The sequence below is a fragment of the Delphinapterus leucas genome, chromosome 13 (genome assembly GCF_059928025.1).
Source record: "Delphinapterus leucas isolate spDelLeu-1000000601 "Yukka" chromosome 13, BTC_Dleu_Yukka2, whole genome shotgun sequence".
Taxonomy (NCBI): Eukaryota; Metazoa; Chordata; class Mammalia; order Artiodactyla; family Monodontidae; genus Delphinapterus; species Delphinapterus leucas.
In genome coordinates, this window is record NC_143141.1 from 71,912,774 (window position 1) to 71,930,090 (window position 17,317).

Here is a 17,317-nt window from a genome sequence, read left to right on the forward strand (position 1 = left end):
ATAAGGCTATATTACCTATAAAGTGATTCATTGCTTGGATCCGTAAGATAATAATTGACAAAGTATTTAAATTATTTCAAACAGGAAATAGAACTGAAGCAACCTTCCAGGTTTTTCAATTCTGGATATTATAGGTTTGGGAAAAATAATACAGTTAGTCCAAAACAATACATAATTCTCTGGAATGTACTGGGTTGAAAACAATATTTTTAATTGAGGTTTCCAGCTATGTATGTTAGGCTAATCTTAACATGTTTGCAATCACAGCAAGAGATATGGTGAATGAAAACACAGGTAAGGTGCTTAACCTCTCGGTTCCTATTCTCTTGTCTGTGGTATGGAGAGAATAATGATGTCTATTGCAGAGGGCTGTTGCAAGGATTAGATGAGGGATTATTCAGAAAGTACTCAAGATTCCACACTACCTCTCAGGCACTGTTCTCTAAGGTCGGTTAGAGAACACACTGCCTTTAGAGTCAGGATAGACTTAGTTTCTTATTCTGGCTCTGCCACTTCCTAGTTGTATGATACTTTGCAAGTTACTTAACCTTTCTGAGCCTCAATATCTTCATATGGAAAACTGGGGATACCATCTGCCTCATAGGATTGTCCTGAAGGTTAAATACGTGTAAAATCCTTATCACATAGTAAACATCTGGAGAATGATAGCCATTTAAGACAAGCTAGCGAAGTGTACCTACCTGCTGACCTCATGGTGTCTAAAACTTCTAAACAGAATGTTAGAATGTTACTTCTAAGCAAAAATGTTTAGTTGCGGTTATCAGTGACCCAAGGTAAATGAGAATTGTAGAATTTGAGAGCTAGACAGTGCTTTTAAAAAAATTATTTTATTCAAGTATCTAGACAAAATTATTATTCAAAAAAGACAGACAGTGCTTTATTAATTGCCTAGACGAGTGATTTTCAAACTGGTTTGAGGAGCCCTAGGTTTCACAGACAACATTAGGGGTCACAGGAGGGGTTAAGGGAAGACACAGCAGGTGGAGGACCTCAATTTGGGGGATTGTGTGTAAAATTTTGTTTGGAAAGAAGGCTTTTGCTGTGAAGAATGAAAACCTTAAAACCCCCAGATTAAAGCTGATTCCCTCAGAAAATAGGGTTATTGTGCCTCCCCCAAGACAATGCATAAAGAATACTAGCAACCCTAATTTTTAAAGTGTACTTTAGGATTGGATTTATTTTATAATCTACTTCTTAAATCCTTCAAAACAGTTTTCAACCAAAGACATGTAATAAAGTTATATATCTTTTAAAAGGTAGAAGTAAATAAAGATATTAACTCTAAATATACACATTTCTATGCCAATGTAAAACTAGGCGCAGAGATACCCAAGGTGAGGAAGTAGAATATCAAATTTTCTTATTCCTTCCATATTTATCTACTATTTTTCTCAGTATTTCTGTTTTTATTGCTCATGTCTGGAATATCCTTTCCCTTTATTTGTCTTAGTATTTCTTTTCCTTCAATGCCCAACATAAGTCCCACCTTTCTAGAAACTCCAGCTTTCAGATTTTCTTGTTTTATTATTAATGCTACATTAGGACTCAGCATATAAATGTTAGCACTCAGATGTACCTTTTTTTTTGCGGTACGCGGGCCTCTCACTGTTGTGGCCTCTCCCATTGCAGAGCACAGGCTCCGGACGCGCAGGCTCAGCGGCCATGGCTCACAGGCCCAGCCGCTCCGCGGCATGTGGGATCTTCCCGGACCGGGGCATGAACCCATGTCCCCTGCATCGGCAGGCGGACTCTCAACCACTGCGCCACCAGGGAAGCCCCAGATGTACCTTTTTATGCATGTAACCTATTCTGCCGAAAGCCCCTTCTGGACAGGAATAGTTTCTCATACACCGCTTTCAAATGCCTTCTCCACAATATTATGCAGTCATTAAATATTTTTAATGATAGATGAAAATATTTAAGAATTAGAGACCACTAACATTATGAGCCTTCAGCAATATGATTTTTGTAGGAATCCTATATAGCAAAGTCTAGTGAAAAGAGCAGAGGGAAATATGAAGTAAAGGGCACAATATAGAAGATTTGGTACTGTTCTTTCTGCAATAAGCTAGGCATCATAGTCTCTCCACATGTTAACCCACCTAGAAAAATGCATGCACACTTACCTATTATGCTATTTAATTCCTGAGATAACATAATAGATATAAGTGCATTTTCTAAACTAACCAACATAAGAGATGGAGGCTAGATGTCAGAGAAAACAGAACACTGGGAAGCCATTAGATGTGAAGTCAAGTTCTGGCTCTGCCACTTAACTGATATATGATCTTGAGTAAATCTCAACCTCCTTGGTCCTCACAAGTAGTTTTGTAAGGATAAGAAGATAATTTATATGAAAATATAAATTTGTAAAACACAATGCAAGTGTATAATATAATTACTGTAAGCCAGTTTGTGGCTACTATCATAACTTGAGTTTATTTTAGGATATGTGACTAAAAAATGGGTTGACAGTATGCCAGTACTGGACTCTTAATAACAAATGCATAGAAAACTAAATTTCTAACAGCATGTCTTGCTACTATAATGCAGCAAACTTCAGGGCAAGGATGATGTAATACTTCTTTATAATAAACCTCCACAACACTGAACTTAGTGTCTTACTCATAAATTAGCTGTTAAATGAATAAAGAGAACAGGATAAAATCTACTAGGTAATTTCTTTTTCTGTACACCAACATGATTCAAATGTACCTGGTTGGAACAACAAAAAAAAAAGATCTTATCTTTATCTAGCTTATCTATCTGGATAAGGGTCAGTGCTAGGTGAACTCGGTAAAGAATTATTTTTTGGAGGGCTTCCCTGGTGGCGCAGTGGTTGAGAATCTGCCTGCTAATGCAGGGGACACGGGTTCGAGCCCTGGTCTGGGAGGATCCCACATGCCGCGGAGCAACTAGGCCTATGAGCCACAAGTACTGAGCCTGCGCGTCTGGAGCCTGTGCTCCACAAGAGAGGCCGCGATAGTTAGAGGCCCGCGCACCGCGATGAAGAGTGGCCCCCGCTTGCCACAACTAGAGAAAGCCTTCGCACAGAAACGAAGACCTAACACAGCAAAAATAAATAAATTAATTAATAAATTCCTACCCCCAACATCCACAAAATAATTGTTTTTTTAAAATTTATTTATTTTTGGCTGCGTTGTTGCTGCACACGGGCTTTCTCTAGTTGCGGCGAGTGGGGGCTACTCTTCATTGTGGTGCACAGGCTTCTCATTGCGGTGGCTTTTCTTTGCTGCAGAGCACGGGCTACAGGCATGTGGGCTTCAGTAGTTGTGGCACATGGGCTTAGTTGCTCCGCGGCATGTGGGATCTTCCCAGACTAGGGCTCGAACCCATGTCCCCCACATTGGCAGGCGGATTCTTAACCACTGCACCACGAGGGAAGCCCAAGAATTGTTTTATAGTTTTGTTTATTTAAAAAAAGTTTTTAATCAAGTATAGTTGATCTACAATGTTTCAGGTTTACAGCAAAGTGATTCAGTTTATATATTTTTTCAGATTCTCTTCCATTATTGGTTACTACAAGATATTGAATATAGTTCCCTGTGCTATACATTAGGTCCTTGTTGTTGTCTTCATAGATAAGAAGGTATGAAAAAGAATCAGAAGCTTTAAGTTCCATTCATTCTGTCAGTCAGCTATATTTACTGAGCGCCTACAAGTCAGGCACTGTTACTGCATTCCTCTCTCCCTTCATCCCCAGGCAACCACTTTCTGTCACTTTGGATTATATATTCTTCACAGTTGATATAAATGAAACCATACAATATGTGGTCCTTTGGGGACTGGCTTCTTTCATTTAGCATAATGTTTTCAGGGTTCATCCACTTTGTAACATGTATCAGTACTTTATTCCTTTTAATTGTCAAGTAATATATTATTGTATAGATATTTTGTCGATCCATTAATTAGCTGCTGGACATTTCGACTGTTTTCACAACTATTGACTATTATGAATAAGGCTGCTTGCTATGAACATTCATGCACAAGTTTTTGTGTGGACATAGTTTTCATTTCTATTGAGTATAAAACTAGGAGCGGAATTGCTGGGTCATATGGTAACTCTGTTTAGCATTTTGAGGAAATGCCAGACTGTTTTCCAAAGCAACTACATGATTTTACAATCCCACCAGAAGTGTATAAGGATTCCAATTTCTCCACATCCTTATCAATACTTGTTATTGTCTGTCTTTTTTAAAAAAAAATTATAGTCATCCTAGTGGGTGTAAAGTGATATCTCCTTGTGTTTTTGAGTTTGCATTTTTCTGATGGCTAATGATGTTGAGCATCTTTTCATGTGCTTTTATGCCCATCTGAATATCTTTTTTGAAGAAATACATATTCAGATCCTTTGCCCTTTAAAAAATTGGGTTGTCTCTTTAATACTGAGTTGTAAGAGCTGTTTATATATTTTAGATATAAGTGCCTTATAAAACAGATGATTTGCAAAATTTTTCTTCCAGTTTGTGGGTTGTCTCTTCACTTTCTTAATGGTGTCCTTTGAAGAACAAAAGTTTAAAATTTTGATGATGTCCATTTTATCTATATTTCCTATTCTTGCTTGTGCTTCTGGTATTATATCTAAGAAACCTAATCCAAGGTCATGAAGATGTAACCCCTATGTTTTAAGATTTTTATAGTTTTTAGCGCTTAAATTTAGGTCTTTGATAAATTTTGAGTTAGTTTTTTATATATAATATAGAGTAGGGGTCCAAGTGCTTTCTTTCGCACGTGGACATCCAGTTGTTCCAGCACAATTTGTTGAAAAGACGATTCATTCCCCACTTAATTTTCTTGGTACCGCCAAAAGTCAACTGGACTCTTCAATTTTTATTCCATTGAGGGAGTTACTACTCAGTATAGGGTGGTAAAGAACGATTTCTCTGACGTGACATTTAAGCAGAGTCCTGAATGAAGTGAGGAAGTGAAGCATATGAATTTCTGGGGGAAAGCATTCCAGGTAATATGAATGGCAAATGCAAAGACCCTGAGGTGGGAGTGTCCTTGGTGCATTTGAAGAATAGCAAGTAGGCCAGAGTGGTTGCAGTGAAATGAACAAGGATGGGAGATGAAGTGAAAGAGATAAAGGAGGAGAGTTGGCAGACCATGTGGATCCAGGATAAGTACTTTGTGTCTTTTACTCTATGTGAGATGGGAAGCCTCTGGAGGCTTTTGAGTAAAGGAGACATGATTTGATTTTCTAAAAGATTAACTCTTTAAATCTGCTATGAAGAATAGACTATAGGGAAGAAAGATTGTAAGGGAGACTATTTGGAAAGTTATGACAATAGTTGAGGCAAGAGATGACAATTAAAGTAGGGTTTAGTGGTGGAGGTGGTGAGAAGTGGTAGGATGCTGGATTTTCTTTAAGGTATAGATGTGGGAAAAAAAAGTCTAGGGTGACAGTTTTTTGGCCTGAACAACTAGACTGATGAAGTTACTATTTATTAACATGTGGAAGATTGCAGGAGGAGCAAGTGTAGAGGTCTATGTGGGGGAATCAAAAACTCAATTTTCAGCATGTTAAGTTTGAGGTATCTACTAGATAATGAAATGTAAATTAAAAATTGGATATGCAGATCTGGAATCAGGAGAGAGATCTGTTAGTTCTCAGTGTTGAAGCCTTGAGAGACTAAACTTTTCTGTAAATCCCATTACACAGCTGACTTTCCAGGTGTCTAAAACTTTGTAGTCTCTTATACATACACCATTAAGCCACATAACTCTCTGTCTCTTTGTCTGGTGCCAGCAACTGAGGTAATTCCAGCTCCAGCAGAATAAAGTTGTTGCAGTTAAAATGCTAGTCATTGTATTTTAGGAGTGGGTAAGCAACCTGCCATGAGGAAGCATTGCCTATCCCGGCCTCTTCTGTCTCCAGTGCCCCCTCCATGTACTTAGCTGAGTGTTCTACAGGGCTTGAAGCATTTACTTTGAAAAAATCAGAGCGTTCAAATAAGGCCTGCTATCACATCAAGGATGGCAACAGGTGCGCAAATTACCCACTCCTCACCTAGGGAGGTAGTGACAAAAAAATAACAAGACAGGACTTTTTCAATGCCCTGTAATTGGAATGAGTCCTTTAAATTCCTTAATGAGGATCCATTAATCTGGGGAGGTGGGTCATACATACCTAACTTTTCATATTTTTCTATTGAATATAATCTTGTAAAGACTTGGCCTGCTGCACAGTCCTCTAAGTTATTTCTGAATCCTTGCATTTCCCCCAACATTCAACAATCCTAATCCACAAATATGCATAACTGCAATATCTTCATCTCATTAATAAATATAATTAACAAGGTTAATTCTGGGCAGAGTTCTGTGACACACCTCTGAAGCCTCCCCTCAGGTCTGACACTACTAATCCATTAATTGGTTCCTTTGGCCTGTAGTCATTAAACTAGATATGACTTCATTTTTTTTTTTGGCTGCGTTGGGTCCTGCACGTGGGCTTTCTCTAGTTGCAGTGAGTGGGGACTACTCTTCTTTGCGGTGCACGGGCTTGTCATTGCGGTGGCTTCTCTTGTTGTGGAGCACGGGCTCTAGGTGCGCGGGCTTCAATAGTTGCAGCATGCAGGCTCGGTAGTTGTGGCTACACGGGCCCTAGAGCACGCAGACTTCAGTAGTTGTAGCGTGTGGGCTCGGTAGTTGTGGCTCGTGGGCTCTAGAGCAGAGGTCCCCAACCTTTTTGGCACCAGGCACTGGTTTCATGGAAGACAATTTTTCCACTGGTGGGGGTGGATGGTTCAGGTGGTAATGCGAGCAATGGGGAGTGGCAGACAAAGCTTCGCTCACTCCCCCACTGCTCACCTACTGCTGTGTTGCTCAGTTCCTAACAGGCTGTGGACCAGTACCAGGGGTTGGCGACCCCTGCTCTAGAGCGCAGGCTCAGTAGTTGTGGCACATGGGCTTAGTTGCTCCACAGCATGTGGGATCTTCCCGGACCAGGTATTGAGCCTGTGTCCCCTGCATTGGCAGGCGGATTCTTAACCACTGTGCCACCAGGGAAGTCCCATATGACTTCATTTAATTACAGCATTATCTAGCCCACATTTACCAAACTTCTTTGAACTAGTACTGCCTTATAGTTATCATTGCCTTCCATTTAATTTTCTACTCCAAATTTTTTTAGTTTGAAACATTAACTTTCTTCACTGAAAACCAGAACATTAGATAAAATAATCTTTTAACTTTTAGTGTCTTTCTGCTTTATATTAATAGAATCTAGCATCAAGGAAACTTTATGTATGCTTTATGAAAAGAGGTATAGTTTTTAAACTTATTTTATACCATGTAGTTCACATTTAACCTTGGGAACTTGAAATTTTGACACTTTAACAGAAATTATTTAATGGAAATTATTATTCAGCTCCAGTGTTATTACCATGATGTATTTTGGAATGTGCACGCTATTCTTTCCCAATATACTGGTGACCTTTTTAGAGAAACACTCTAAAATAAAAATACTTTCTACAGAAGTAGGCTGCTCTGAAAAACAGAAATGACAATTTTTAATTATTGTGGTATAAAATTAAAATATCAACATTGTAATATAAAAGTTGTACTCATGGTAATCATCAAGGTTAATGGTTTACCCTTCATATACAAAAAAAAAGTGAAACATTAGAAGCACATTAAAAAACATAAAAGGAAAACTACATAAAGAGAAGACAGAGATTATATATATAACGCATGTAAAAATCTTACCTCCTCACAGCATCGCCGGCTTACAATAGCCCTATAGTCAATTCTATCCCAGAGTTTGTCCCTTAACTTTAAGAAATCAGGGAATAATTTTCTCCAGTTTTTCCCTAAAGCCCATGGAAAAATTTCATATTTGGATTCTTCTTCATCTTCTTCAACTGTATTGGCCAGATACCTAGCAAAGAAGACCAACAACTCAAAAAAGAAATGGGTAAAGGACAGGAACAGACAGTTCACACACACACACACACACACACACACACACACACACCCCCCAACTTTTTATAAACACAAAAAAGATGTTCAACCTTATGCATGATTAAAGAAAGGTAGATCAAAAATAGAGATACAGTGAATTTTACCTTGTTGAGTTCTGGATACTTTTATATTCCTATCAATCTTGAGCTTTGCTCTGGGATGCAGTTATATGGAAACGGTCTGATCCTTTCAAGTCTTGCTTTCATGATTTGTTAGGTGGATCTGGAGCAATGTTCAGTCTAGGGCTAATTTCTCCCCACTAAGGCAAGATGTTCCTGAGTACTGTACTCAGTACTTAATTACTCAGTGTGAATTATAAGTTTTTTCAGTCTGGCTGGTGGGAACAGGCACTATTTCCAGCCCTGGGTGAATGTTAGTCACTGTGTTCCCTCTATTCTTACGGTCTTTCCCTACAGTCAAATACCTGAGGGGGAATCAGGCATGCATAAAAAGCAGGAAAACCGGACAGATAAGAAGAATCATCAGTCAATCAAAACTGACCCACATGATAGAAGTAACAGACAAGGATACTAAAACAGTTATAATTATTCCAGATGTTCAAAAAGATTAGACACATTGAAAGTATACCTCTAGAGACGAAAACTATGTGTACAATGAAAACTACATTGAGTGGGGTTAACAGCAGATTAAATTTTGCAGAGGAAAAGAATTGTGCATTGAAGACATAGCAAATATAAACTATCTAAAATGAAACACAGAGAAAAGGAAACAAAAATAATGAACAGAGCATCAATAAGCTGTGAGACAACTTTAAGCAGCCTAATAAAGGTAAAATTGCAATCCCTAAAGGGTGGTGGCTGGACAGAAAAAACATTTGAAGAAATAATGACTGAAAATTTTCAAAATTTGATGAAAACTATAAACCCACAAAGAATCTCAGTGAACTCCAAAGCACAAAACATGAAGAAAATTATACTAAGGCATATCATAATTAATTACTTAGGACCAGTAATAAAGAGAAAATCTTAAAAGCAGTCAGAGAAAAAAAATAAGACATGTTAGATAACACAGGAACAGAGATAAGGATGGAGCAGATTTCCCACTGGAAACAATGCAAGCTCCATAGATGACTTTCTAAGAAAAACAGGCGACTCACAATAAAAAAAAAATTACAAAACATACAAGGGAACAAGGCACCATGAACAGAAACAGTCCCTGAAGTGTGAAGATACTGGAATTAAGAGACAAACACCCAAGAAAAGGGGGTCTTAAAAGCAATCAGAAAGGAAGGCAAATGATCCCAAGTGGAAGGTTTGAGATGCAAGAAGGAATAGTAATCAAAGATATATAGATATATGGGCAAATCTAAACAAATGTTGAATTTATAAAACAACAATAATAATGCCTAACATTTTGGAGGGCATCAGGTAGAACTAATAGAATTGCAAAACAAGAGAACAGAAGTTGGGAAGAGTGATTAGAGTTAAAATGCTTAAGGGTCTTGCAATTAAAAATAACTAGGGCAATTGCTAAAAGAATAGATATAGAATGTGAGATTTCCAAACGTGTAGAGGAAAAAAAGGTGTCAAAACTAAAAATATTAAAATCTCAATCAAAAAAGAAGATTAAAATGGAGGGGAAAGAAGAAAGAAAAAAATGGGACATACACAAAATACACAACAAGATGGTAGGAAAAAATGCAAATATATAAGAAAATAGAATATTATTCTGCAGTGAAAATGAAATGAACTATAGCTACATGTATCAATAGAAATGAATCTCAAAATAATATTAAAAAGCAAAAGAAGAAAGTTACAGAAGAATGATAATGGCAATTATGGTGTATAATTATTATATAGCCCCCAAATAGGAATAACCAAATAATATATTATTTAGAGGTATATACGTAGAATAAAGAAAAGTAAGAAAATGATTACTTGTGGAAGGGAGGGGGCTCTAATTGGGAAACTGTGTGCTGGGAGTTTCTAAGATTCTGGCAATGTTCTATTCTTGAGTCATGGGTACATGAGTATTTGTTTTGCTTCTATTCTTTTACACACACATACGTATACATTCCATATACTCTTTTCTAAATATTTCACATTAAAAAAATTTTAAAGGCACAGAAGTGTATAGTACATCTCTATTCATGTAATATACACACTGGTTCATATATAGAAAATTATTCTAAACACATACATATGAAACTGTTAACTGTCCTTGAGGAGGGAGGTCAAGGTCTTGAGATATGAGGAAGACTTACTTTTTTTTTTTTTTTTTTTTTTGCGGTAGGCGGGCCTTTCACTGTTGTGGCCTCTCCCGTTGCGGAGCACAGGCTCCGGACGCGCAGGCTCAGTGGCCATGGCTCACGGGCCCAGCCACTCCGCAGCATGTGGGATCCTCCCGGACTGGGGCACGAACCCGTGTCCCCTGCATCGGTAGGCGGACTCTCAACCACCGCGCCACCAGGGAAGCCCCCAAGACTTACTTTTAATTGTATACCCTCCTATATATTTTTTTAACCATGTGCATATTCATATTTAGTTACATTAATATAAAATGAGTACGTACATATTTTTATCCTCCCTTAAAATAACTATTTTAATATTACCTTATATTACATTATATATATATATATTACCTTATTATAAAGCACCTCATTGTTAAACCCATTCAGTTTTATGAGTCAAATCATGTCCTTTGTGAAATTACATAAAGTAATTTCTCACTTAAGTATCCCTGAGAGTTCTTAGTAAACTGTAGATAGAGCTGGAGGTTGGCCCCTTTCATGCTTGCAGATTATGAAAAATCTATAATGGACTATGGTACTCCAGTATCAGGACCACATTATTATTCTACTCTATATTAACAATTTTTCAGCCTCAAGGTAATGAAATATCTGTCTCTTACACATGTAAGTTGTCTTCTAATTTGAAATAGATTTTTCTTGGAGCAGAGTCCATTTCTTTTGCATAGGGTTAATTATGTTTATTCAAATAAAGAATTAAGAACCTCCTATGTCAGCCACTGAAGTATGCAAAAAAAGTTAAGATACACATTCCTTGCCCTTAAGGAGTCTACAGTCAAGTAGAAAAGGCAATCAAGTATGAAATAAATACATAACTGAAAGAGAATAAAGGAAAATGATAACAGAAGTTCAGAGTGTTATAAGAATATATAGAAAGGAAAAGGAGTTGAGTTAGAACCATGGCTGAGAAAATATTTAATGAGAACTATTGAGTGAGGTTGTATCAAAAGAATGATTAGATATAAAAATGTAAATTATAATTCATGCTACTTTTCATATGGAGCTTATAATACAACATGCAACGCAACCTGACATGCTACTACACAGTGTAAGCTAACACAGTGCTTTGCTGGTAATAACATTACAAAACTTGTCAAATCCAATTTGGGGCACCTGGTAAGATTTAAATAAAGTTTCTTTTGGTTTGTTTTCAATTTTCACGTGAGAAAAAAACTATAAAATAGATATTGCATCAACATACAGATATAATACTAAGAGACATGTAAACAGCAGCTTAGTGTTAAATGGCTGAATTTGGCCATTGGCAAGTCACACCTGAATTTGCTGATTAACTTTTGTGACCTTGGAAAGTACTTAATCTTCCTCAGTTTCAATTTCCCCATCTGTAAAATGGAGATAATTAAAAAAAATGTATCTCATAGGGAAGATTAGACGAGTTTATAGAAAACATTTTTGTGGTACCTTGCACATGATATCAATATTAGCTAATACTATAATATTTCCCCCCCATTTAGCAATCATCAACTCAAATTTTATATTGAGTTCATATTTTCCTATGCATGGGGGAATGTGTTTGCTGAAAACATGCAGAGATAATTTCTTCTAGTCCTATTTCTTGAATCACTCTTTGATTCTGAATTAAACAGACTTTAAATAAATTCTTCAGTGCTAACGGTTGTTGTGGTATTCAACTTAAATATTTTTATATGTAGTTCCCTAGTTAGGTACTTAAAATTATATTCATATATTCCAAACTGCAGCATTATATCCAGGTACTAGGTAGAAAAGGTTTTGATATTGAGATGTCTAGAGCATTTTCCACAAGCTGTTCAGTGTAAAAGGGCAATAATGATAATTTTTACTATACATTAAATTTCAAAGAGAATATTCTGGCTTTTAAAAAAATCTCTAAGTCCAAAAGAGGAAAATTTGGGATAATTTATGTGGAACACTATATAAATTATGGAAATGTGAAAGGTACAATACAAACTCAAGTGGAATACTGAATAATAAATGTTAGGCATATGGCAGGATAAGACCAGTGAAAAGAACATAAGAATATCCTATTAAAGTAAAAAAACATATAGCTTTTAAACAGGAAGGCCTATTCAAAGATATACATCAGGTTTTAAACAGCCTCTATTTTAAATAAGGTATTGTATATATTATAAATAACTAGCACAAAAATCACTTAGTAGAAAGCATACTTACAGAGCAATAAAGAAATTTATCCTGGTATGCTCATTTATAGTAAATTTAGCTCTCTTGAAATAAACAAAGGTCATAGCCAAAAGATACTATAGGGAAAAAAGTTAAAAGTTAATATTAATGTTTTGCTTTCATAGTAAAACTGCTTTAAAATAGTTATGTTTATAAGCTAAAATAAAGCATTATTTATCCTTATTATAGAATTAGCTATTTATTTGAGTCCATATTTTTTGGCTTTCTTTAATCCATATGAACAGTGAGAAATAGTTCTGGATCATTTATGATTAAATTATAATTTTATAATTATAATTTTAACCTCTAAATTTTATTATTACCATCTATTCAGACCTATAGAGAAGCTGAAATAATAATCAAGTGAATAACCATACATCCTTCACTGGCTTGATGTATGTGTATATGCAAAAATTTTTCCCCTCAACCCTTTGAGTTAGTTGCAGACATCCATACTCACTTTTGAAAATAATTTTTGAAAAATAACTTCTAACCAGAAATTAGAACAACATGGCTCTATTTTCACTGGAATAAAAGTGTTTTAAATGTACTATTAGGAAGACATATGTCTAGCCTGCTATGAGGACCCATGCCAGGTTCTGCCTGTTCAAGTTAAAAACAAGTTATGATACTGATATATTGATAATAGACTCCCTTTCATAAAATGCCTAATTCATGCTACCTTCACAGGTTTGGCCACAAAGGTGATTCCAAATTTTCAAGGTAACTTTCAGTAGAGGATTCTTGATATATTGAGTGTTAAGATACAGTACTCCTGGCTACTTTAAAGGCACTGCCCCCTGCTGTCCAACAACTTTAATTACTGTAAGGTGCTTAAAATTGTAACATTTTAAACTTTAGAACTCCACATGAACTGGATATTTTACATTAAGGCATTACTGTCAATTTTTAAAAGCATCAGTGACACTGATTATGTTTAAAAAGATCTCACCTTTTAGAAGTACATCTTTAAATATTTATGGATAAAATGTTAGGATGTCTGGGATTTGCTTCAAAATAATCCACGTTTGGGGAGAGAGATTAGAAGAAATAAGAATGGCCATGAGTTGATCATTGTTTTAGCTGGATGACAGGCACATGGAGGGTCTTTGTTCTATTCTCTCTACTATAAGTTGTATGTTTGAAATTTTCTAAAAATTTTCAAAATTAAAAAAACCCTCTGATTTTATTTTTATCTTAAGCTTAAAATAAGAGTTCACATCAATATGAAATTAGTGGGTATTTAATCATGAGCTAGTCTTCTGTTCATTCCCTTTTCTGTTGGTTGGCACTTTATTTATTTATTTATTTATTTATTTATGGCTGCTTTGGGTCTTCGTTGCTGCGTGCCGGCTTTCTCTAGTTGCAGCGTGGGGGGGCTACGCTTCATTGTGGTGCGCGGGCCTCTCACTGCGGCGGCCCCTCCCGTTGCAGAGCACGGGCTCCAGGCATGCAGGCCTCAGCAGTTGCAGCATGCAGGCTCAGTAGTTGTGTCTCGCGGGCTCCAGAGCGCAGGCCCAGCAGTTGTGGCACATGGGCCCAGATGCTCCGCAGCATGTGGGATCTTCCCGGACCAGGGATCAAACCCATGTCTCCTGCATTGCAGGCGATTCTTAACCACTGTGGCACCAGGGAAGTCCCATAGCATGTTATTTTAAATGTAATACGAAGTCATGCTGAATTTTCTGATATGACTAACTGGTCTAAGATGACATTTATAAAGCTGAAATTCTAACTGATCAGCTAAACATAAATAGTATAGAAACATCACAATCCCTAGTATATAAGTCAGCATCATGATGTTCTTTTATGAAACACTGATTCCTAAATAAAGAACATGATAAACTAATTTTACTCTACAAGATTATTGGGATCTGTTTTATCTAAATTATCTACAAAATATTAAAATGTGTAACAGACTGCCTTAGTGGAATGAATCTCAGATATTATTACCTGATAAAAAGTAATAATTCTGATCAAAACATATTAAGCCTAATATAGCCAATATTTTATAACTATAAATGGAGTATAACCTTTAAAAATTTTCAATCATTCTAGTGTACACCTGTAACTGATATGCATCAACTAAATTTCAATTAAAAAAACAAAACAAAACAAAAAACCCCCCAACCACCCAAACAAAGAACATATTAAGTCTATATTGATTCTTGTTTTAAATCAAACAGATATGGGTTTAAGGTCATTTAATCAATATTTCACAATGCCTCAAGTATAGATAGAATGAATCTATGTTGTATGCTAATGGATTCCACTTTGAAGGAGCAATGTAGGCTAGTTCTTTTCCTAACCTTAATTAATAAGATAGAAAATCCTAATAAGGTTCATGAAAGTCCTGATAGCCTAGTAACATAATAATGCTGGTTAATGATTATACTGTTAACAAATTTACCTTGTCTGCAATTTTACAGCAGCAGTCCATCCACAAGAAATCTTGAATTAAGTCGTCATCTACAACAAAAGATAGCTATGACTTGTCTTTTGAAAACAGGTGCTTTCCTTTTGAAGAATTAATTTTTACATAAGGAGATGACAAATGATGCTTAGAAATCAAACAAAAATGGCAGGACCAGGGTTGTCCAAGGTGTAGTTTTCAGTTCTTTAGTGTGTTTGCCATTGCAAGCGCCGTACAAAAAGCTACTGCTTTATTCTTTGGCTTCCCATCTGATTTGCCTTAATATATAGCCCAGACTGGAGGAAGAATGATAGAACTGTTTGATTTATTGAATATTTCTATAGCTCTTTTAGAAATATGTCTTGGGTAGCTCTAGATGAGCCTTTGTTGTTTTCCAAAATCAATCTTTAACAGGTGGAAATGGAATCTGATAAAAGATAAGTCTTTAAGACATAATGACTCAATGAATACTCTGTTTTCTAAATATGTTTTACTTTTTTTTTTTTTTAACTACTTTCTCCTTTTAGGTACGGGGTATTTTTAGTTTTGAGTTTTCTCTTCTACTTATCTCTGTCCAATTATCTATTATCCAAATACACATGAAAATATCTATGTAAAGGAGATTCATAATTCATTAGTTATTTATAACTAACATTTAATTTTGGAAAAAACTGAGTATGACAAAAAGATCAACAAACATACTGTTAAAAAATGAATAACATCCAAAAAATAGGTCAGAAACACTCATTTCAATTTTAAAAGGCTAAAATATATGGGTAGCTGTCAGAATATAATTTGAGAAAGATCTACTTTTTTCCATTTCCCCCTGCATTTTAAGTTAAATAAGCATAACTTCTTGTTATATCCTAGAAATATCATCAATGTAGTCAAATAAATGGAAAGTTCCAAGTATAAGTACTGCTTTTTTGAGAATAATTAATTTCTGCCTTGTTAATTCCATTTCTATTTCTTAAATTACCTAAAATGGTAAAGCCATGTATTTTCTCTTATTTCTCACATTCAGTTACGAATAATAATAAAGTTTGTGGGTAATAACTTCACTCTACTCTTAATAAAGAGAGAGGGAAACTTTTATTAACAGCATTCTGGATCCTGACAAGGAACATCTTTATAGTTCAACATTTTCTACCAGTATTATTTACATTTTGTCTTCTATTATCTTATTTTGCTTTTCTTTAAATCTTAACCAGCTTGCCCTTTTTTTTTTTTTAAAGATTTCTGTCCTCTCAGCAGGGCAAACACTCTTGTCCCCAACTCTCTCCTCCTTTATGCATATGCTTTCCTCTATAAGCAAGGAAGGCTGTTACCTGGATCTACCAGACTGTGATAGCTACTTGATTTGATTCAGTCCCGCAGATACTTACCAGAACCCATCTATCCAACCCTTTATTCCATCTACCTTACTGCCTTACCTCAAAAAACAAAAACCAATCCTCTTTCTTGGCCAGTAGAAGTACTATAAAGAAGTTTCTTTTTGGCTATGTTTAAGAAGCTTATTAGCAAAGTAGCACTGTTTCATGATCTGAACAAATTCAAACTCAATTTCATTATATGAGCATGATGATAAACATAGTTAATTTTTAATAATATTCCCCAGATATAATACTGAAACTGCTCTAGGTTGACTAACCTTGCCAGTTTGCTCAGTTTCAGCACTGAAAGTCCTGGGAAACCCCTCAGGCCCAGTGACACTGGGTCAGTTGGCTCACCTGAGACTTTATGTAGTATTTATACTTTAGGTCAAACAAGACTCATGCTATGACCTTGAACTGCCCAGAATTTACATTTGACACTTGAATTTAAGTAGTCTAAAAGCTAGATGATGAATTTCTACTCTAAAAGTAATCAAAACAAACAAAAATCCAGCATTGAGGGGGAAAAAAAAAAGGACTAAGGAAAACAAAAGGCAGATTTGGTTGGAGATAGAAAACCTGACATAGAAAATAACAGTATCCTCTTTATTATAAAAATGATAAAATAGATCTTATATTCTTATTTTTAAGTACTCTATAATTACCCCTATTACAATATTTTAAACCTACCGAATAATTTAAAGAAAGCAGTCATTTCCTGACGCTGTATAACTAGACAGGGTCCTTTGGGGCGTTTAGACTTGTCGCTATTATGTGCATTTTTTTCAGATGCTGGCCAACAATCTTTAAAAATAGGACGCTTCAGGTTAATGGGTTTTTTAGGCTGATGTGATCTATTTGACTCTGATTTTACATGTACAGTGACAGTAGGTGGTGTCTCACAACATAGCTGATTATGCCTCATTTTGGTTTCCCACAATTCCTGTAAAAATAAAACACACAGTTATTTATCACACTCTTGTTCACTTCTATATAAAAACAACAGATTGGATGACACTATCAGATGCCGTCATAGGAAATGTTACTGAACTTGCTACTAAAATGTTAGTTATGACA

General features: G+C 35.8%; 1 protein-coding gene across 1 annotated transcript in view; it reads right to left on the reverse strand.

Moving 5' to 3' along the window:
- Window positions 1-17,317, reverse strand: part of SPDYA (speedy/RINGO cell cycle regulator family member A) — a 58,266-nt gene that overhangs the window by 24,553 nt on the left and 16,396 nt on the right. The window contains exons 2-5 of the mRNA XM_089922429.1: window positions 16,931-17,183; window positions 14,865-14,923; window positions 12,446-12,531; window positions 7,750-7,921 (exon numbers count right to left, since the gene is read on the reverse strand). Coding sequence (XP_089778555.1) covers window positions 7,750-7,921; window positions 12,446-12,531; window positions 14,865-14,923; window positions 16,931-17,165 — 552 coding nt within the window. The 5' untranslated portion in view covers window positions 17,166-17,183. The remainder of the gene's footprint in view (window positions 1-7,749; window positions 7,922-12,445; window positions 12,532-14,864; window positions 14,924-16,930; window positions 17,184-17,317) is intronic.